The sequence below is a fragment of the Bombyx mandarina genome, chromosome 13 (assembly GCF_030267445.1).
Source record: "Bombyx mandarina strain Sakado chromosome 13, ASM3026744v2".
Classification (NCBI taxonomy): Eukaryota; Metazoa; Arthropoda; class Insecta; order Lepidoptera; family Bombycidae; genus Bombyx; species Bombyx mandarina.
In genome coordinates, this window is record NC_143220.1 from 11,061,635 (window position 1) to 11,083,800 (window position 22,166).

General features: G+C 42.9%; 1 protein-coding gene across 1 annotated transcript in view; it reads left to right on the plus strand.

The window, feature by feature from the left end:
• Nucleotides 1-22,166, plus strand: part of LOC114241817 (nose resistant to fluoxetine protein 6) — a 52,417-nt gene that overhangs the window by 19,141 nt on the left and 11,110 nt on the right. Inside the window, exon 2 of the mRNA XM_028172796.2 lies at nucleotides 12,168-12,334. Within this exon, the coding sequence (XP_028028597.2) occupies nucleotides 12,168-12,334 (167 nt within the window). The remainder of the gene's footprint in view (nucleotides 1-12,167; nucleotides 12,335-22,166) is intronic.

A 22,166-nucleotide genomic window follows, 5' to 3' on the forward strand; every position in this document is an offset into this window, starting at 1 on the left:
GGGGGGTTACAAATCCTATCCGGGGCCTCGCCTTTCGGCGAGTTCAACAAAAGTCCCGGGGCCGCCCCCCCCGGGCAAGAAGACCGAAGAAATGGAGCAAGAAGATATTAGGGATATTGTCGGGTTCCTCCGGGATAGGTACCCGTCAATTAGGGCCGAGTACTTAGAGTATAGGGCCGCCCGTGGCAATCCCTCCCCCCCCGCGTCCGTCGCCGCGTATTTCAAACGTGCCTCGGAGGCACGCCGCGCGCCCCCCGCCGCCGCGTTAAGTTCGAGCGCACGTTCCGACGATGCGACTCAAGAAGCGCCTAGCGCTACCCCCACCCCCGCGCCCGCGTCGACTACATCATCGCGCGTCTCGTCCGTCGCGACCTCGATCGTTTCGAGTTCAGGCTCCGATACCGAATCGGAGATGGATTTCGAATCCGCGTCAAGCCCTCAGCCTGGAACTTCGGATGGGTTCCAAACCGTAACGCGCGGTAAAAAGCGTACTCGCGCCGTGGAGTCCCGGAGCTCCACGACGAAGCAGACCAAATCCGCGACCGCCTCCCGCCCGCAGGTAGTCGTGACACCGGAGTCGGACTCCGCTCGCCGTGTAACCCCACCGCCGCGTCCCAAACCCGCGCCCGCTCCTAAAGTAGCTGCCCCGCCCCGCTGATTCTCCAGGAAAAAACTGCGTGGAACCGCGTTTCCCAGGCCCTTCAGGCAAATAAAATTAATTATACCCATGCGCGTAACGTCGCGCATGGGATTCAGATAAAGGTCGCAACGCCGGGCGACCATAGGGCCCTCTCTTCATACCTCCGAAAGGAGAACATAGGTTTTCACACCTATGCTCTTCAGGAGGACCGCGAGCTCCGCGTAGTAATACGCGGAGTCCCCAAGGAGTTAGACATCGACTACGTTAAGGAGGATCTGATCGCTCAGTCACTCCCTATAGTTAGTGTGCATCGGATGCACAGTGGGCGGGGCAAGCAGCCCTATAATATGATTCTTGTCGCGTTGGAGCCAACCCCGGAGGCCAAAAAGAAAATTTCATGCCTCTCGAAAGTTTGCGGCTTATCCGGGGTCTCCATCGAAGCCCCCCATAAACGTGGCACTCCCGGGCAGTGCTACAGATGCCAGCTATATGGCCACTCGGCGCGTAATTGCCACGCGCGTCCCCGCTGCGTGAAGTGCCTCGGCGATCACGCTACGTTAGATTGCGTTAGAGATAGGGAAACCGCGACCGAACCCCCAAGTTGTGTCCTATGCCTTAAGCAAGGGCACCCCGCGAACTACCGTGGATGTCCTAGGGCTCCGCGCAAGCGTTCAACCCTCCCAGCTCCGCGAACCGTCGGCCCAAAGACTTCGGCACCCTCAGTGCCGAAACCTGCCTTCGTGCCGGCTGCAGTTCCCACGGTTTCAGCGTGGAAAAAGCCGCTGCCGTATACGAAGGCGGGAACGCAAACCGCACCCCCGCCCCCGCTCGCGACACGCCCCGCGCCCCAGCCCCTGCTCGCACCTCGCCCCGCGCCCGCGTTCCGCCCCCCGCAACCCTCTGCCGTCAACGACTTCGCGCTCGTGCGCGACTTCGTCACCGCTGTTAACTTCGACCGTCTGCGATCGTTCGCAGACGCGATACGTAGGTCGGTAACCCCCGAACAGAGACTCGCGGCTGCGTTCGATCACATGGACGTATACGAGTCCGTGTCCCGCACTTTATAAAAATCTTTACCGGTAATCAATGGCGCAAAAAGGTAGAGAAAAACCGTATTCCCTTACGTTAGCATTCTACAATGCTAACGGACTCGCGCGGCAACGCGATCAAATTTTCGAATTCCTCCGCGATAATCTTGTAGATATTCTATTAGTGCAGGAAACCTGTCTGAAGCCCTCGCGTCGCGACCCGAAAGTCGCGAATTACGTCATGGTTAGGAATGACAGACTCACCGCCTCCAAAGGCGGGACTGCCATTTACTATAGGCGGGCCCTGCACGTTGTCCCTCTCGATACTCCCTCGCTCTCACATATCGAGGCGTCAGTGTGCCGTATCTCGCTGACGGGACACCAGCCGATCGTCATCGCATCCGTTTATCTCCCCCCGGACAAGCCCCTTCTGAGCAGTGACATCGAGTCACTGTTCGGCATGGGAGACTCCGTCATCCTGGCAGGCGATTTAAATTGCCACCACACTAGGTGGAACTGCCATCGTACTAACGTTAACGGTAGGCGACTCGACGCGTTTATAGACGACCTCACCTTTGAAATAGTCGGTCCCCCAACTCCAACATGTTATCCGTATAACATCGCGCTCCGTCCGAGCACTATAGACCTGGCATTGCTTAGGAACGTAACTCTGCGCTTGCGTTCCATCGAAGCAATGTCAGAGCTCGACTCAGACCACCGACCTGTCGTTATGCAGCTCGGTCGTCCCCACAACCCAGTCACTGTTACGAGGACCATGGTGGATTGGAATAAGCTGGGCACGTGCCTAGCCGACACCGCTCCGCCAATCCTCCCTTACGGCCCGGATTCGAATCTATCCCCCGAGGACACCGTCGAATCCATAAACATCATTACCGATCACATATCTTCCGCGATCATTAGATCTTCTAAAGAAGTCGATGTGGAGGACAGCTTCCACCGCATCAGACTGTCCCCCGATCTTAGGAATCTCTTAAGAGTTAGGAACGCGGCAATCCGGGCCTACGATCGTCTTCCCACGCATTCAAACCGGATTCGGATGCGTCGTCTACAACGCGAAGTCCACTCCCGCTTAAGCGACGCGCGTAACGATAATTGGCATAGTTATTTAGAACAACTCGCGCCCTCCCACCAAGCATACTGGCGACTAGCTAGGACTCTCAAATCCGAAACTACCGCTACTATGCCTCCCCTCGTACGCCCTTCAGGCCAACCACCGGCATTCGATGACGATGACAAGGCTGAGCTGCTGGCCGATGCACTGCAAGAGCAGTGCACCACCAGCACTCAACACGCGGACCCCGTACACACCGAGTTAGTCGACAGGGAGGTCGAGCGCAGAGCTTCCCTGCCGCCCTCGGACGCGTTACCCCCCATTACCACTGACGAAGTTAGAGACGCGATCCACAACCTACAACCTAGGAAGGCACCCGGCTCCGACGGCATCCACAACCGCGCGCTAAAATTTTTGCCAGTCCAACTGATAACAATGTTGGCTACAATTTTAAATGCCGCTATGACGCACTGCATCTTTCCCGCGGTGTGGAAAGAAGCGGACGTTATCGGTATACATAAGCCGGGCAAACCGACAAACGAAACTTCTAGTTACCGTCCGATTAGTCTCCTCTCGACGATAGGAAAAATTTACGAACGGCTCCTTAGGAAACGCCTCTGGGATTTTGTTACCGCGAACAAAATTCTCATTGACGAACAGTTCGGATTCCGCTCAAAACACTCGTGCGTACAACAAGTGCACCGCCTCACGGAGCACATTCTGATAGGACTAAATAGGCGTAAACAAATCCCGACCGGCGCCCTCTTCTTCGACATCGCGAAGGCGTTCGACAAAGTCTGGCACAACGGTTTAATTTATAAATTGTACAACATGGGAGTGCCAGACAGACTCGTGCTCATCATACGAGACTTCTTGTCGAACCGTTCGTTTCGATATCGAGTAGAGGGAACTCGTTCTCGTCCCCGTCAACTGACCGCCGGAGTCCCGCAAGGCTCCGCGCTCTCCCCGTTATTATTTAGTTTGTATATCAATGATATACCCCGGTCTCCGGAGACCCATCTAGCGCTCTTCGCCGATGACACGGCTATCTACTACTCGTGTAGGAAGATGTCGCTGCTTCATCGGCGACTCCAGATCGCAGTAGCCACCCTGGGACAGTGGTTCCGGAAGTGGCGAATAGACATCAACCCCACGAAAAGCGCAGCGGTGCTCTTCAAAAGGGGTCGCCCTCCGAACATCACTTCGAGCATCCCACTCCGTAGTAGGCGCGCAAACACCTCCGCCGTTAGTCCCATCACTCTCTTTGGCCAGCCCATTCCGTGGGTCTCGAAGGTCAAATATCTAGGCGTCACCCTCGACAGAGGGATGACATTCCGTCCCCATATAAAAACGGTACGCGACCGCGCCGCGTTTATTCTAGGACGACTCTATCCAATGCTTTGTAGTCGAAGCAAACTGTCCCTCCGTAATAAGGTAACTCTCTACAAAACTTGTATACGCCCCGTCATGACGTATGCAAGCGTAGTGTTCGCTCACGCAGCCCGCACCAACTTGAAATCCCTTCAGGTTATTCAATCACGATTCTGCAGGATAGCCGTCGGAGCGCCTTGGTTCCTTAGGAATGTGGATCTCCACGACGACCTGGAGCTCGACTCCCTTAGTAAGTATCTACAGTCGGCATCGCTGCGCCATTTTGAGAAGGCGGCACGACATGAGAACCCTCTCATCGTAGCCGCTGGAAATTACATACCCGACCCAGTAGACCGAATGGTAAACCGTCGACGTCGCCCAAAGCACGTCATTACGGATCCTCCTGATCCATTAACGGTGCTTTTAGGCACCACAAGCACCGGTCACCGTCCTCGTCGAACCCGTCGCTTGCGACGAAGGGTTCGACGAGTGAACTAACCCATAGACACAGCCCACTGAGTTTCTCGCCGGATCTTCTCAGTGGGTCGCGTTTCCGATCCGGTGGTAGATTCTGCGAAGCACTGCTCTTGCTAGGGTCAGTGTTAGCAACTCTCCGGTTGAGCCCCGCGAGCTCACCTACTAACGTTAGGGCGAAGCTGAAATAGCCTCTCAAGGCTATCAGCATAGGTAGGAAAAAAAAAAAAATATATTGTACCAAAATTAGGCATAATTGTAATGATTAAATACACGGCATAAATACGGCATTTACGTTGTAGATGTTTATGGGCTCCAGTAACCACTTAACACCAAATAGGCTGTGAGTTCCTCCACCCATCTCAGCAATAAAAAAAGATGTGTGGTGTCGGGTAGGAACGAAGTTCCTAATTATAAAAATATTAATTTTAAGTTCTATTCGAGGTATAAAGGAAATAATTATTCGGGTATAAATTTTTTATTATAATTTTTTTATTGATAAAAATAAAATAAAATTACTTTACAAAGTTATCAACTTTATTTTATTCACAATGATTTATAAAAAATATATAATAAAAATATGTTATTTTTGTACGTTATTACAAATTTAAGTCGTACACTGTGTGCATTACTAATAAAAATCTTACGTTACGGACGTTTTTTTCCGGTTAGGGTACCCCTCCTTATCGTCCCATAAGGGAATTCGTTCCAGAAAATTACTAAGCTTCTGCTAACACATCATAAAGAGTAAGCTGCAGTCGCGCGTAGGAGTCGGCGAGCATGGGCTTTTGATATGGGAAATCTTATGGGTTCGCGTCACCGACATGCGTAATATCACTATATATGTATCTATACAGGTGACGTATTGAGCGACATTAGTAGTTAAATTGAATGGATTTAGTAAAAAGTGTATAGTAATCGTTATTTTAATTAAATTTTATTTATATTTTGTACTAGCGACCCGCCCTCGCTTCGCTTCGGAAACATTAAAACACACATGAAACAAAACAAAAAAAAGAATAAATTAAAAAAAGTAGCCTATGTTCATCAGGGACAATGTCGGCTTCTAATGGAAAAATAATTTTTCAAATCGGTCCAGTAGTTTCGGAGCCTATTCGAAACAAACAAACAAACAAATCTTTCCTCTTTATAATATTAGTATAGATTGATATTGAACATCCCGTAATATATTTGAATCATAAATAAAACATGTAAACATGTAGGTATATAATTATTGCTAGGAGTGTCAATAGATGTGAAAACTAGATTGACTTTTATAATTTTAATTTAAACATTATAAAATTTCAAATTTCAATACTAACATTCTAAGTTATAATTTTTCGCTCCTATCCTTATGACTGCCATTTTTTTTTTCTGAAAAGTTACAGATGCAAATTGGTAATTATATTATATTACGTTCAGTAATATTAGAAGCCATATAAATCTAGAGGCATTAATTGAAAAAAAATTTAATTAGTTGCAAATAATGGATCATTACGTCGTGACGTCGTATAACGACAATATCGACGATAAAATTTGGTAGTGTGAGTGAGAGCAAGTCACTTAAGCTGTATTTTAAAATGTCCAATTTTTTGTCTTTATTTCATAATATTTTGGTACCTACAAATGGAACATTCCTATTTTATTTTTTTATTGCTTAGGTGGATGGACGAGCTCACAGCCCACCTGGTGCTAAGTGGTTACTGGAGCCCATAGACATCTACAACGTAAATGCGCCACCCACCTCGAGATATAAGTTCTAAGGTCTCAGTATAGTTACAACGGCTGCCCCACCCTTCAAGCCGAAACGCATTACTGCTTCACGGCAGAAAATAGGCGGGGTGGTGGTACCTACCCGTGCGGACTCTCAAGAGATCCTACCACCAGTGATTACGCAAATTATAATTTTGCGGGTTTGATTTTTATTGCACGATGTTATTCCTTCACCGCGGAAGTCAATCGTGAACATTTGTTGAGTACGTATTTCATTAGAAAAATTGGTACCCGCCTGCGGGATTCGAACACCGGTGCATCGCTAGATACGAATGCACCGGACGTCTTATCCTTTAGGCCACGACGACATTTTTATATTCCGCATCTCATTCAAAGCGTGCCTTTTTACATATGCGAAACGATATGAGTCAGAGTTACTTAATTCCTACGTAAACAAAAATGCCTTGTAATTCTTGGTTCAATTCTTGGTAAAATCAGTTCAACATTTTACAAATACGGAGGTCGAATTGACATCCGCTTAATTTTAAGCGGTCACTGAAGAACAACAAATTATAATTTGCGTAATAACTGGTGGTAGGACCTCTTGTGAGTCCGCGCGGGTAGGTACCACCACTCTGCCTATTTCTGCCGTGAAGCAGTAATGCGTTTCGGCTTGATGGGTGGGGCAGCCGTCGTAACTATACTTGAGACCTTAGAAATTATATCTCAAGGTGGGTGGCGCATTGACGTTGTAGATGTCTGTGGGATTCAGTAACCACTTAACAACACCAGATGGGCTGTGAGGCCGTCCACCCATGTAAGCAATAAAAAAAAAAGTTTTTAGCAGTTTAAAAGATCCAATTAATATATTAAAACTAAAAATTTACATTTCCACACAGTATTACATCTACATACGTATTCTTTTTGACCAAATTTAGCATTTGTCTTTAATGTGGTTAAACACTTCACACTTGTATCAACATGCAATTTATTATATTTTTATGAATATATTTTTTTTGTTTCATTTTGTAAGAATATGAATTATATATTCGTAAAATTTTCTGTACTTTAATGGGTTGACAAACGGTTGGTATGAAGTGATCACAGAAGAAATCGCAACGTGAATGGTGTTCACTTGGGGTCATTACTCGGAACCTCATACCCAAGAGAAGAGAGCGGATTTGTTTCAAACTCACCATAGCCACAATTGTTTGTTTGAACATGTTTTACCTTTTCCAAACTATTGACTAATTATGTATGTATAAGTAATATTTAGATTAAAGTTTGATCCATTTTAATAGATCGGTCATTATTCATAATAATAGTACGTCGCATAATTCCAAGTCTATCATTATCAGAAATTCTCAAAAAAAAAAGAGATCGCTTTTAGCGGTATGACCGCCTGTTGTATAGTTATATCTGCCTGATGATGGGTTTTCAATGTTAAATGTCTTTTGGTGTGCCCACACAGCGCGGGTAGGCATTAATACCCTGCCTATTTCTTCCGTGTCGCAGTAATGCGTTGTGCTTTGAGGGATTTGAGGCAATACAATATAATCTTAGACGTTTCGGTTTGAAGGGTGGGGCAGCCGTTGTAACTATACTTGAGACCTTAGAACTTATATCTCAAGGTGGGTGGCGCTTTTACTTTGTGGATGTCTATGTGCTCCAGTAACCACTTAACACCAGGTGGGCTGTGAGCTCGTCCACCCATCTAAGTAATAAAAAAAAATCTTTCTTAGACTTCACGTTTTAAGGTCGGCGGACACATAATCACTTAACACGAGATAGGCTGTGAGTTCGTTCAGCCGACGCTTAGAACTTAAAAGTTGTTTTCCTTTGATTATAAACAAAATTGTATGCATAATTATTATTGATCTTAATTTAGATCAATGTCAGAACTTTAATGACCTCGTATTACGGTGAAAATTGTTATGTCGAAATTGCATTATTCTAAATCTATTAAATCAAATATATCATATGTTATTGAATATAATTTTATAGGTACGTGTGTTTGTTTGTGTTATATGCGTTAGCGCTTTGTTTATTTGCGTTGGATGCTACCCGGCTTGAGGCATGAAATAGGAATTTTAATTGCAGCAATGAATAAACGGTGGCAACTACCCGTACGGACTAACAAAACACTTTCCAAGCAACATTGAATTTCTCACCAGATATTATCAATGGGTCGCGATTACGATTCGATGGTAGATTCAGTAGAGCACTGCTCTTGTTAAGGCAGTGTTTCGTGTAATAAAAGTCATACCCGCAAAATTGTAATTTGCGTAATTACTGGTGGTATGACGTCTTGTGGGTCAGCACGGGTAGGAACCACCAACCTACCTATTTCTGCCGAGAATGCGTTTCGGTTTGAAGGTTGGAGCAGCCGTTGTAACTATACTGAGACCTTCGAACTCGTATCTCAAGGTGGGTGGCGGCGTTTACGTTGTAGATGTCAATGGGCTGCGGTAACCATTTAATATCAGGTGAGCCGTGAGCTCGTCCACTCATTTAAGCAATCTATAATAATATATAAATCTACAGTGGTTTTTACGGATGTTCCGTTATAACTACTGAACCATGCATCAGATTGACTTGAAACTTGGTATCCATGTAGAAAATACATGTACTTAATGGATAGGCTAAAATTTGTATGAGTGTTGGACTCCCTACACCAGTTACGGGGGCGTTAATGACGAGAATCTTTGTGGGAGTGAGAAATAATAATGTTAATTTTAAATGCCCAGCGAAGCGGACGGGTACAGCTAGTAAATAAATAAAAATCTCTCAGGTTGTGGCCGTGAGCTCACCTATCGGTCCATGAGTAGTTGGAATAGCTCCTTAGGCTACCAATCATTAGGTAGGGGAAGATAGACTTACACTGTAGTACTTTGATATGTATATTTAGTTGTAAGCTATGGTATGTTACGCAAGGTGCCGTCTCCGCCTGAAGTAGAATATTGAAACTATGAATCTTGTAAATTTTAACGGTAAAAGTAGTGTTTATCATTTTCACGTACGTGCTTTAAGTCATTTCAGTAAGATTAGCCATTATAAGGTTTTATGAACATAATGTTACCGTTATGTTTACTTCATACTATTGTAGCGAGACGCAGAAATAAAGCTCCTTATAAATTGATGAATACAATTTTAATGGCAAAATAAAACATTTATTTCGCGAATCAATAAAAATAATTTTGTGATAATTTATTTTAAAAATATATATATTCTTACATGATTTCTATTAACATAATTGTTATTCAATAACACACGATTAAAGCGAATTTATTATAAAAATATCAGCATAAGTTATCAATATTTTTGTGTTTATATTATTCCTCTTCTAAGTCATTTCCTTATTGTTGAAAATTCTTCTTCTTCTTACTGTTTTTCTATACCTATTGCTATACATTGCCTGTTGGAGAGCATCGTTGACTGGTATTTGTAGCTGCTGTTTTTTTTTCCTACATATGCTGATGGCCTTGAGAGACTATTTCTCCTTGATGTGTAGGTGAGCTCACGGGGCTCAAACCGGGAGTGTTGCTAACACTGGCCCTAGCAAGAGCAGTGCTTCGCAGAATCTACCATCGGATCGGAAACGCGACCCACAGAGAAGATCCAGCGAGAAACTCAGTGGACTGTCTCTATGAGTTAATTTACTCGTCGAGCCCTTCGTCGCAAGCGACGGGTTCGGCGAGAACGGTGACCGGTGCTTGAGGTACCTAAAAGCACCGTTAATGGTCCGGGAGGATCCGTAATGACGTGTTTAGGGTGACGTCATCTTTTTACCATTCGGTCCACAGGATCGGGTATGTAATTAGCTGCTGTGTCCCTTAGTCAGACCACCGTTTTGGGCGAGGCTTTTCTTGTCGTCTATTTTGCCAAAAAAATGCCCTACCAGGCTAGCAGAGTTCCTGCGTGCTATGTAACCGAAATATTGCAGGAGACACTGAAGATATACAGTTGACAGATTTGGTTTTTCTAAAATTGATGAATTTGTCATTTTCAGTCCGTCAAAATTTGAAATCCTTATTAACTGGATATAGATTTTCATATATCCTGATATATGTTTGTTGTCCATCTATATAAAGATTCGTCTTGAGTCAAAAACTCAATACTTAAGCTAACTGTTTTTCTTATTGGCATTTGTTCAGCTGTTACTAGATCTCACGGTCTAAGAGATATTAATTAGCCGCCTCAGTCTACTGATATAAAAAATTTAATTCATTCTCAAAACAGTATGAGCAGATTTGGAATTTCAACTTCATGTTTCAATAATTAAAGCAATTTTGACGGTTTAACCTCGCATTTTTCCGATTTTTCGAATAGTTTTCTATAACTTCGTAGTCATGGATGACCAAGGTCTAATTCTTTGACATTTGAATATTGTGCTCATTGATCAACATGGGTGTAGGTATTTACTTTGTGTAGTCTAAGAGGTTCAATGACTTATTATCGTTAAGTGGTACCAGGAGCTCGCCTGTTTATTGATCATCAAAATATGATAATGTTCACACTTTACGAGATGTAAAGTGCAACGACACTGATTGATTTGAACAATTGTTCCATTGAAGTTATAGGGAAAATGTTTGTTCGAGGCCAAACATCATTTTCCGCCACACAGAGTCTTTTGTTTACGACAAAGATGTAGATCGCAAACACTGGGTCACATGTTTTATTTTGTATCGAGAAGTTAACTAAGATTTCTTTTTCCATACCTATGCTCATAGCCTTGAGAGACTATATCAGCAATACCCTAACCAGGAGGTGTTGCCAACACTGGCCCTAGCAAGAGTAGTCCTTCGCAAAATCTACCACTAGTTCGGAAACGCGACCCACTGTGAAGATCTGGCGAGAAACTCAGTGTGCTGTGTCTATGGGAAATTCAACTAATGCTTGCGCTGCTTATATGTAATTTAGGGTCGCAATGCTACGCAATTACAATTATATCAAGTGCTTGACTAATGCTGTGCATTGTGCTTCGTCTGACACGCATTATCCGTTTCTAAATCTTCAGATCTCATGTTTATAATTAGAAATATTATCTCAACCTAATAAAAAAGTTATTAATCATAGCTTGTGATAATTTTATGTAATTCTTGTCATTCAAGCTAAAAATAAATCTTTATATTAGCGGCTAAAACAGGTTTTTGTTATTGTTTTTAAGACGTAAACCCGTTAGTCTTGAGTTACGCGCTACGCATTCTCTATGCAATAAAAACATGTGTGATTGTAATTATCTCTTGGATGTATTATTAATACCATGTAAAATTGACGGTAGACACTCCTAGCTACCTCTAGGTGCTTCTTCTACATTCCCATAACTTATTTTTAGTAGCAATATGCAAGCAATACCGCAAGACAACAGAATAATCAAAATTTTTCCTGGTTCACCCTTAATATCGATGGTGGTATTCTAATTCTCAAGTATTCTTGTATGAATTTCTGTTCATAGAGTATTGTTATTGGGCCTTTTACCAGAAATCTTAAATTTTCTAAGCAAACAAAAACATTGAAAGAGGTCAGACAGAGAATAAATTTTATTTGGGTTAATACTTAAGTGTTATTAAGTACTTGAATATTTAATAATTAATCGTGTATTTCAATTTTCTTTTCTTGTATTTTTTTTACGTTACTAACTGGTTGCCAGCTGTGAGTTCATCACTACTACACAATTTAAATTGTAAACAACAAAAAAACGACAACACACACCTGCGACCTCTTCAATAGAAGGGACTTTTGTTACCTAAAAAGATTTGTTAAAACAACAAGTTATTTAAGTTTTGTTTTTCGACTTTTATATGTATTGAAATACCGCTTATCGAGAAAAGTGCTGATATTAACTTTGAAACATTTCTTCTGTCCGCAGTGTTCGATGCATCGGCAAAGTCTCCACAAGGGTTGCTGTTTGGTTCCTCGTATCACTTAGGAAATTTCGATGAGTGCGTCGGCATCGAAGACTCCAATGATAACGGTGTAAGCGTCGATGGCCAGTACTGCCTTGCAACGATTAAGTGGCAGCACGAGGAGAATAAGGTATATACGGTGTTATTTAAGATCACAGATTTGAAACAGAGCATACCATGAATTAGTATTGAGCACCATTGCCGATCCGAAATGGTAAACAGTCGACGTCGCCCAAAACACGTCATCTCGGATCCTCTCGATCCAGTAACGGTGATTTTAGGTACCTACCCCAAGCACCGGTCATCGTTCTCGTCGAACCCGTCGCTTGTGATGAAGGGCTCGGCCAGTAAATTAACCCACAGACACAGCCGCCGGATCTTTTCAGTGGGTCGCGTTTCCGATCCGGTGGTAGATTTTGGGAAGCACGACTCTTGCTAGGGTTCGTGTTAGCAATATTGCCAGGTTTGAGCCCCGTGAATTCACCTACTAGCCCGACATAGACATGGTCTATCTAGACTATCAGCTTACGTAGGAAAAAAATAATTGAGCACAAGGCCGCTTACTATCGCTTTTCGATATTCTCGTCATTTAAGTTTAAAAAAAAACGTAACAGTTTTCTGTGTTCCTATTACTTATATTTATGGAAAAAAGTGAGATTATCCAACCTATAAAAAAAAGTTTGTACAAGATAATGTGTGTAGTACTTTTTTTGGGATTTTTAGGATTTCGGTACTTAGAGCAAAATGATAGTCAATGATTTTAAATGAACCTTAAGTTATAGACGTGAAGGTTCATTTTGACTACGAAACTCTTCATTTTGCCTGTTCTGTTTGTGTTTCCATAAAGGCAGTGCGAAGATCTAACTCTAAAAGCCTTATATAGAGACCCTTCTAATTAATGAGCTGAGTAAATTTAGAAAACGAGTCAAGTGAACCTGGTGTTAAATGGTTACTACAGCTCATAGATATCGATGTTTAAATTTGGTATTTGCACTACTATTAGCATGAAACTGAGAGAGTGAAAATATATTATACAAAAAAATTATTGGCGATAAAACAACTTTAGAAAACATCTAACTAAAAGAACTGCTAATAAAGTACACAGCAACAATAATATTAGTGACGGACATTTAAATCACAGATGTACATGAATCATTTGAAATTTGATTGAATAGTGGGGATTTCGGTTTGATGACTCAGAGGCTGATTGACGTGATTTTATATGTAAACTACACGGCTACTTGTAGCCGCAGTGTATTGTTTTCTAATTAGGAAGATTTGAATTAGATTTAGTCACTTATAGCTATGACTAACCCATTGTATGTCTACTCAATTACGTATTTTACGTAAATATTATAGTGGCTAGAGTGTGACATTGCATTCCGAAAAATTATTCCATATTAAGATTTTCGTTATTTGTAAGTCAGAGGATATTTCGACGTTACTTTACGGTAGGCAGGAGGTTGGCTTTGCTCTGAGGATTGCTGACGTCCATGGGCGACGGTAATTACCATCAGGTGGGCCGTATGCTCGTCTACGAGGGCAATCAAACATAAACTTTACATCCCAAAACATTTTTTTTTTTTTTTTTTTTTTATTGCTTAGCTGTGTGGACGAGCTCACAGCCCACCTGATGTTAAGAGGTTACTGGAGCCCATAGACATCTACAACGTAAATGCGCCACACACCTTGAGATATAGTTCTAAGGTCTCAGTATAGTCACAACGGCTGCCCCACCCTTCAAACCGAAACGCATTACTGCTTCACGGCAGAAAATAGGCGGGGCGGTGGTACCTACCCGTGCGGACTCACAAGAGGTCCTACCACCAGTAATTACGCAAATTATAATTTTGCGGGTTTCATTTTTATTACACGATGTTATTCCTTCACCGTGGAAGTCAATCGTGAACATTTGTTGAGTACGTATTTCATTAGAAAAATTGGTACCCGCCCGCGGGATTCGAACACCGGTGCATCGCTTCAACACGAATGCACCGGACGTCTTTATCCGTTAGGCCACGACGACTTCAAACTGCCTGCCTATCGACGGCTGCCTATCGATGTAGCTAGTGACTCTAAGATTAGTAGGACATTGCAAATCCACATTAGCTGCTATAAACTGAAGCTTAGTGATTTATTTAAGCACCCAATTTTAGAGAGATACTACTCGTCTAGAAAAGTACAGGCATTGGTGTTTGCCCAGTGAACTTTTTGTATTAGGGGGCAAATGTGTTTAAAAATGGAAGGCTTGGAATCAGCTTGTAGTATTTTTTTAAATTCGACTACTTGTTATCATTAGATCTACTAACAGCTCATTTGAAGTTAGACGGTGACTGTAGATGCTACAAAGTGAATGTTGCCACTCAGATATAGATAGTAGTTAGGTAGGAAGAGAAGGTATACAGCTACCACGTAAGTAATAGATGGTCAGAATATTAGCAGCGTAGATCATTAGGCCCAATACTATCGATCATTGTCATGAACAATGTTAGAGACATAGTAAAGAAGTTGTCGATCATTTAAGAAAATAAACCACTTATATGATGATTGACATAAAGTAACGTGGGAAAAACGCATTGGCGTCAGATGCTAGTTACTAAGAACTAAAAAAGGTATTAATTCCAACAAAATAGGCAACGCAAATATTGGGTGCTAATTTTCACATTTGTTACTACTTACTGATTTGTACATTCGTGTGGTAAATTTACCATATTATGTATGTTTAACGTTATCCACATGCGTATTAAATACACAATTATTAATGATGTTATAGCATTGGAAAAACCTCGTCGAAAAGTCTTGGCAGACTTTGACCTGCCCGAAATACAAATTTGGCATAGAATTTTGTGTATACGGTTTTTATCGCTGTGGTTTGATAAATCGATCGAAGTCTGTGATAATTCTATAATCAAATTTATAGTTTTCTAAATATCTATATCAATTTATAATTGTTGATAATTTTATAATTTACATATATTTATAGAACACATCGTTTCGCGTGTGGTGGGCGCCTAAGAATACCCCCAACCCAAACTTAGCTCATGGGTGTCGTAGAAGGCGACTAAGAGCCAAAGCCAGACCAAAGCCAATAAAACCTCGGCCCAAGGTCAACAAAAGCATTCCCAAGGAGGGTTGACGTCAGGCAGGCGGCCGGTCATAAAAACTTTGCCAAAACTTAGAGCAACATGAGACGGAATGAAAAGAAGAGCACCAGGGCTAGGGCGTCCCCCGCAGGCGACGCGCAGGGACAGCACCCGGTCTCTGTGGAAAGTGGACGAGGGTTGTCGCATCACGGGCGGGTGCGACGTAAGACGCAAGCCCAAAATGTGAGAGAGATGAGATTGAGGTATGCAAGCTGGAATGTGGGCAGTATGACTGGGAAAGGAAGGGAGCTAGTAGATGTGTTAAAGAGGAGAAGAATAAATATAGCATGTCTGCAAGAGACTAGGTGGAAAGGAGCGAAAGCTAGAGAAATTGGTGAAGGATATAAGCTGTATTATAGTGGAAGTGATGGAAGAAGGAATGGCGTGGGAGTAGTGTTAGATAAGGATTTGAAAGATTGTGTGGCGCATGTCATAAGAACGAGTGATAGGATAATAACCGTAAAAATAGTTTGTGAAAGTGTTATTTTGAATGTTATAAGTGTGTACGCGCCTCAGTCCGGGTGCAAGGAGGACGTGAAAGAGAAATTTTGGCAGGATTTTGATAGTGTTATGATTCGCATTCCAGAGAGTGAAGAGATTTGTATAGGAGGTGATTTTAATGGACATGTAGGAGCTACAAATGAGGGCTATGAAAGGGCGCATGGAGGGTGGGGGTATGGCAATCGTAATGATGATGGAGACCAGTTGCTCCAAGCTGCGACTACCTTTAACCTGGCAGTGGCGAATACGTGGTTCCAGAAACGGCCTGAACACCTTATCACCTATAAGAGTGGTAAACACGCGACACAGATCGACTACTTTCTGATTAAGAGAAGTAAGTTGGTATGTGTCAAAAACTGCAAAGTACTGCCGGGTGAAGCATTGGTGACGCAGCATAGACTGTTACTAATGGACATTACAATCAGTTACAAGTACCTAAGGAGGAAAAACCGTCTCTCGCCAAAAATTAGATGGCGTATGCTAGAGACAGATGAGTATGCTGGTCGATTTAGGGAAATAATGATAGAAAACATCTTGGAAATGAAGGATATGAAAGAGAAATCTGCGAATGATTGTTGGGATGAAATGGCAAATAGTGTCAGGAAGACAGCTAAGGCTGTGCTCGGCGAATCAAAAGGGAAAGGTATAATTGACAAGGATACATGGTGGTGGAATGAGAATGTACAGAGAGAATTGAAAGAAAAGAAGAATGCATTCAAAAGTGGCAACTAGAAAGAGGTAATGAAAGTGAGAGGCAAGCTAGGAAGAATGAGTATAGAGAATGTAAGAAAAAGGCCACTAAAGCAGTTGCTATAGCCAGGTCTGACGCTCAGAAACGGTTGTATGCCGCTTTAGATGGACCTCGTGGACAAAAGGAACTTTACCGTATTACAAGAGCTAGAGAAGAAAGAGCGAAAGATATTAAGCATGTCAGATGTATGAAAAATGAGACAGGTAAAGTTTTAATGAGAGATGACGAAATAAAAGAGCGCTGGAAGATATATTTTGAAAAATTAATGAATGAGGAGAACGACTGGAATAGAGTGATTAATAGGAAGCCAGAGAACGTCGGACTTGTGAATGAGATTAGTATGTATGAAGTTAGAGAAGCAGTGAGAAGTATGAAAAATGGAAAATCGGAAGGACCAGACGGTATACCAGTGGAAGTATGGAAGATACTGGGAGAAGACGGATATAAGTGGCTGACTTTATTCTTCAATAAGCTGCTGCAAGAAGAAGTGATCCCTACGGAATGGAGCATCAGTACGCTGGTGCCCATATACAAAAATAAAGGGGATGTGCAAGACTGTGGCAGCTATCGGGGAATAAAGCTTATGTCTCATAGTATGAAAGTTTGGGAGAAAGTGATAGAAAAGCGATTGCGAGATGAAAGTGAGATCACCCAAAACCAGTTCGGGTTCATGCCTGGTCGCGGGACAACGGACGCCATATTTGCACTCCGCCAAGTGTGCGAAAAACATCGCGACGTGCACAGGAATCTGCATATGGTGTTCGTTGATCTAGAGAAAGCGTACGACCGAGTACCTAGAGCAGTTTTGTGGTGGGCATTGAATGAGAAAGGTATACCTGGTAAGTATGTGAGGTTAATCTGTGCCATGTACAGTCGAGCCAGGACGTATGTACGAACCGCCGCGGGGAATTCCGACGAGTTCAATGTGGCAGTGGGCTTACACCAAGGGTCTGCACTAAGTCCCTATCTCTTCCTGCTTGTGATGGATGCCTTGACATCGGAGATACAGGAAGAGCCCCCTTGGTGTATGCTGTTTGCCGATGACATAGTGCTCGTCGGAGAAAACGGGCTCGAGGTCCAAAACATACTGGAGAAATGGCGATGCAAGTTGGAGAGTGTTGGCCTAAAAATCAGCAGATCGAAAACCGAACATCTGTTCTGTGATTTTGGCGGTCTCTCCAATTTTGCACCCATTTCCCTCGACGGAACACCTTTGCCAGTATGTCAAGACTTCCGCTACCTAGGGTCTGTTATCCAAAGCGACGGTGAACTGGATCGTACTGTCAGGCACAGAATTGACGCAGGATGGATGAAATGGCGGCAGGTCACGGGCACCATATGTGACTCGCACATCCCTCTTCCCCTAAAAGGGAAGATATATAAGACCTTAATAAGGCCTGCCGTCTTGTATGGATCAGCGTGTTGGACAACGAAAGTGGCGGATGAAAGGCGATTGCATGCAGCAGAGATGCGAATGTTGCGATGGATGTGTGGAGTAACGAGAATGGATAGAATACGGAATGAATATGTTAGAGGAAGTCTGAAAGTGGCACCTGTGACAGAGAAGCTGAGGAGTGCACGTTTGGGATGGTATGGACATGTGATGAGACGGAATGAAAATGAGGTTGTTAAGAGAGTGTTAACTATGAATGTGGAAGGATTTAGAGGAAGAGGTAGACCTAAGAAGAAATGGATGGATTGTGTGAAAGACGATATGGGTAGGAGGGGAGTGAGCGAAGAAATGGTATATGATAGAAGAGTATGGAAGGAGAAAACATGTTGCGCCGACCCCAGGTGACTGGGAGAAGGGCAGGATAATGATATAGAACACATCGTGAAACGCAGTATTTTAATTCTTCGTTGCTTTTAAATTTTAAGTTTTAATTTTGGTCAATAAGAAATAAAGAATACTATGATTTCCCCATTTATTATATACCGTATACAACAATGTGCTATTTAAACTTTGAATCCAGAATTGGTGAGGAGTTAGAGATGTAGTACCTGATATTTTGATATAGGATATTGGTACTTCTCATTGTGCATGCACATTTTAAATCGTGTGGCGTCATTTTGTGAGCAATGTTTTTAAAATATTCGATCCGAGTTAGGTCACGGTGAATTTTATATTCAATCGACCATCAGTTCATGGATCTGTCAGGGTCCATTATTCCGGTTGGTACATTCAAAACTTAACTTGAATATAAATTTGATTGATCTAGTAAAAACTTTATCATTAGGACGTGTTCAAGGTTCTTATAATATTACTAGTTCACCCGTTGTTTTGCCATATATAAGAAATCTAGGGAATTTCTAGTGAAGAAAAAAAAACTAACTTATTGTAAGTGTGTAAGGATGTGGTAAATGAGTGAAAGAGGCATGTAGAGCTGTGAACGATGAGATAATATAAAAATAACAAAACCTGATTCAACCACATAATGCCTCATTATAACAAGAAAAAAATATGTCAAAAAAATTAAACATAAATGTATATAATATGTATAAATGTATATGTTAGCTTGAGGGTAGACATTATCTTGTTGAACACCAAGTAAAACGATGTCACTTCTTGATTCCTGATTTAATGAACAATATGTTATCTTAACAATTCACTTTAACACTTGTCCAACTTTAACCAGTACGTACAACAGTCACTGAATCACACAACGTAACAAGGATATAGTAAGTGCACCAGGCAAGCGCAGTCCAACGAATCTTCATTTCAAGGCACGTTCCGCCTTTTTATACTAGCCGGCGCAGCTGGCTTATGAGTCACTTCTGTTGCAGCTGTTGTTTACGAGTGGAACGACACGGCCGGCGCACCTGGCTTGTGTGAGTCACTCCTATTGCACGTGCTATATAACATAAATATCGTTAACGCCGTCACGGCCATACTGACGTGCGCTCGTCCTCGTGCGCGCATTCTTATGGTATGTCTGTGAACAACAAACGTGTTCGTTCATCCTGACATTAACGGATGCAACTTAAAACGTGGTCTATGATATTAACAATCTAGTACGGTTCGGTTCGCATAATTCTTCAGAAAATCCTATACTGGCTATAAATAACCTTCAGACTGCTTACATACCTGGGCCAGTTCAAAAACTCTTCAGGTATGTAAGTATGTCCCTTTTAACTTAGACCGGAATTGTTATCCCTTCAGTTTTTCGAACTGGACCGGATAATGCTAGACCGAATCGCAATCCCTGTTGCTAATTGTTGTGGCTAATCTGGATGAAAATCCCTATAGCCAAGCCATTGGACCGGACAGACCCTTCAATGACTTCACACTTTCTTTTTTTTTCTCTTTTTTTTTTGCTAGTCCGGATTAACATCTCTCTAGCCACATACAATTCTCTTTTTTTTTTTTTTTAATCTGCGTGTACGGTAGCGTTTGTTAAAACATTTCTTAAACCAGAACATTTATACGGAATTTCTTCAGAAATAGTGCGTGACCGACCATCGTTTTCTACATTTCCAACACCTGCACCTGAGGTGCCTGAGCTTACAGACATTGTATCACTACCCGCAGACTATGTTTGCTGTACCGCTATTTGCGGACAAAAATGTCGCTTCTATTGTCAGTGACAGAGTCGTCATCATTAAGATCAGTTTCATGAACAAGATTAATTAACCCATCTGTGTACGCCGTCACGTCATCGTCACTATAATTTTCAGAAATTTCTAGTAGGCCTGACGGGCCTCGAGGTATTTCACGTAAGTTTTCATGGGGAAATTTGTACACTCTATTAGAACTATTTACATGTCTCAATTTATACCTATCGTTTTCCAAAACTGCAGTAATGTTGAAGGGACCTTTACATTTTCGGTCAACTTACGAAAACAAAATCCCCAGCGGAAAAGAGTTTGACTTTAGCTTTGCCTCGACTAAACCAAGCTTCTGTTTGTGCCCTTTTTTTTATGTTTTCGCGGGTCTTTAACCGTGCTAAATCAAGATCTAATCTAGAGAGATTATCACTCTGTTGAAACTTTAAGATATTTCAAGTGAACTACCCTGAACGGCAAACGTCTATTCTATTGGAGTAAACCCTGTTACTCGACAACGTGCACCATTAAGGGCGAGTTGAATATCCCCTAAGTGCTCTTGCCATCATGATTGGTCTAAGTTACTTTCAGATCAAAGAGTGACTTGTTCATGAAACCGCTTACCATTGAATAAATTACTATGATATCTGTAACACACTGAAGCTCTGGAACACACGTTGACGTCTCTGGTTGCACCTGCCACAGCACCTGGAGCAGTGTAGTTTTTCTTCTTGTAGCGCATGGAACACCCAGAAGCTACATGACTCGCATCACCGCACACGTAACAGCTGACTTGCAGGCGAGAGCCGGGCGCCCACGGATGAGGAGGTTGTTCCGGTTTTGCTCACAGTCTCCTACGAGGCGGCGCGCCCTAGCGCAAGTGCAGCCGGAGCGCGGGGGCTTCAATATCGGCAGTCCGTGCTGGAGGCGTGGTCTCGTCGTTTGGCGGACCCGTCGGCCGGCCTCCGTACCGTTGAGGCGATCTGCCCGGTTCTCGCGGACTGGGTGGGCCGCGACCGCGGAAGTCTCACCTCCGGCTACCTGTGCAGACTCACAAGACATTTTACCACCATGCAAACTTCTTACCGCAACAAATCTTACCAGCCACCACGCAAACTACAATTTTACGGGTTCCACCTCTCTTACACGATGTTACTCCCACACTGAGGAAGCCAACCGCGAACACATGTCAAGCACGCACAAGCACGCACTTCAGCGGAAAAACCTGCATCCGCCAGCGGAACCCGAACACCGCCGCATCGCCAGACACGAACGCACCGGACGTCTTATCTTACAGGTCACGACGACTTCAGATGTGTCAATTTTTCTTCCCCACGGAAACTTGCTTGCTTTCTTGTTTGCTTGCTTGCTGGAGCCCGAAGTCATCGAACGTGTAGTGTTATTGGTATTGAATCGAGTAGATTCTAAAATTTCAGCGACAATTCACAGTCTCATGTCCTGGTTTACTGTACTAGTGCCATGTAACTCTAGCAGTAGTCATTGGCTTAAAAACGATTCGTGTCGGAACTACCCACTCGTCATGACAGATCCATTATTGCGATCGAAGTTTCACTTGAGATTTGCACTTGCCTTAATTTCTTGAAATAGCTTGTTACGTGTTGTATTTCCGTTAGTAAATGCCATGTGATGAAGTCGACAGTCAAACTGGGCAACATGAGCCAGAACGTAAGATGTGACGATTTCTTCGTGGCTCAGATCTTCCATCGAGGTAACAGAGACGTTATTACACGACTTACGTATGCTGCATTCACGCTCTTGTGGCGTACCACTACTAGTATTCTGATCTGCATCATGTTTTTTTTGCTGTACTTCGAACATGTTCAAACACGTCACGCCAGTGAGAGTAGAGTCCTGATCTCACTTCTGATGTTAGCTTGAGGGTAGACATTATCTTGTTGAACACCAAGTAAAACGATGTCACTTCTTGATTCCTGATTTAATGAACAATATGTTATCTTAACAATTCACTTTAACACTTGTCCAACTTTAACCAGTACGTACAA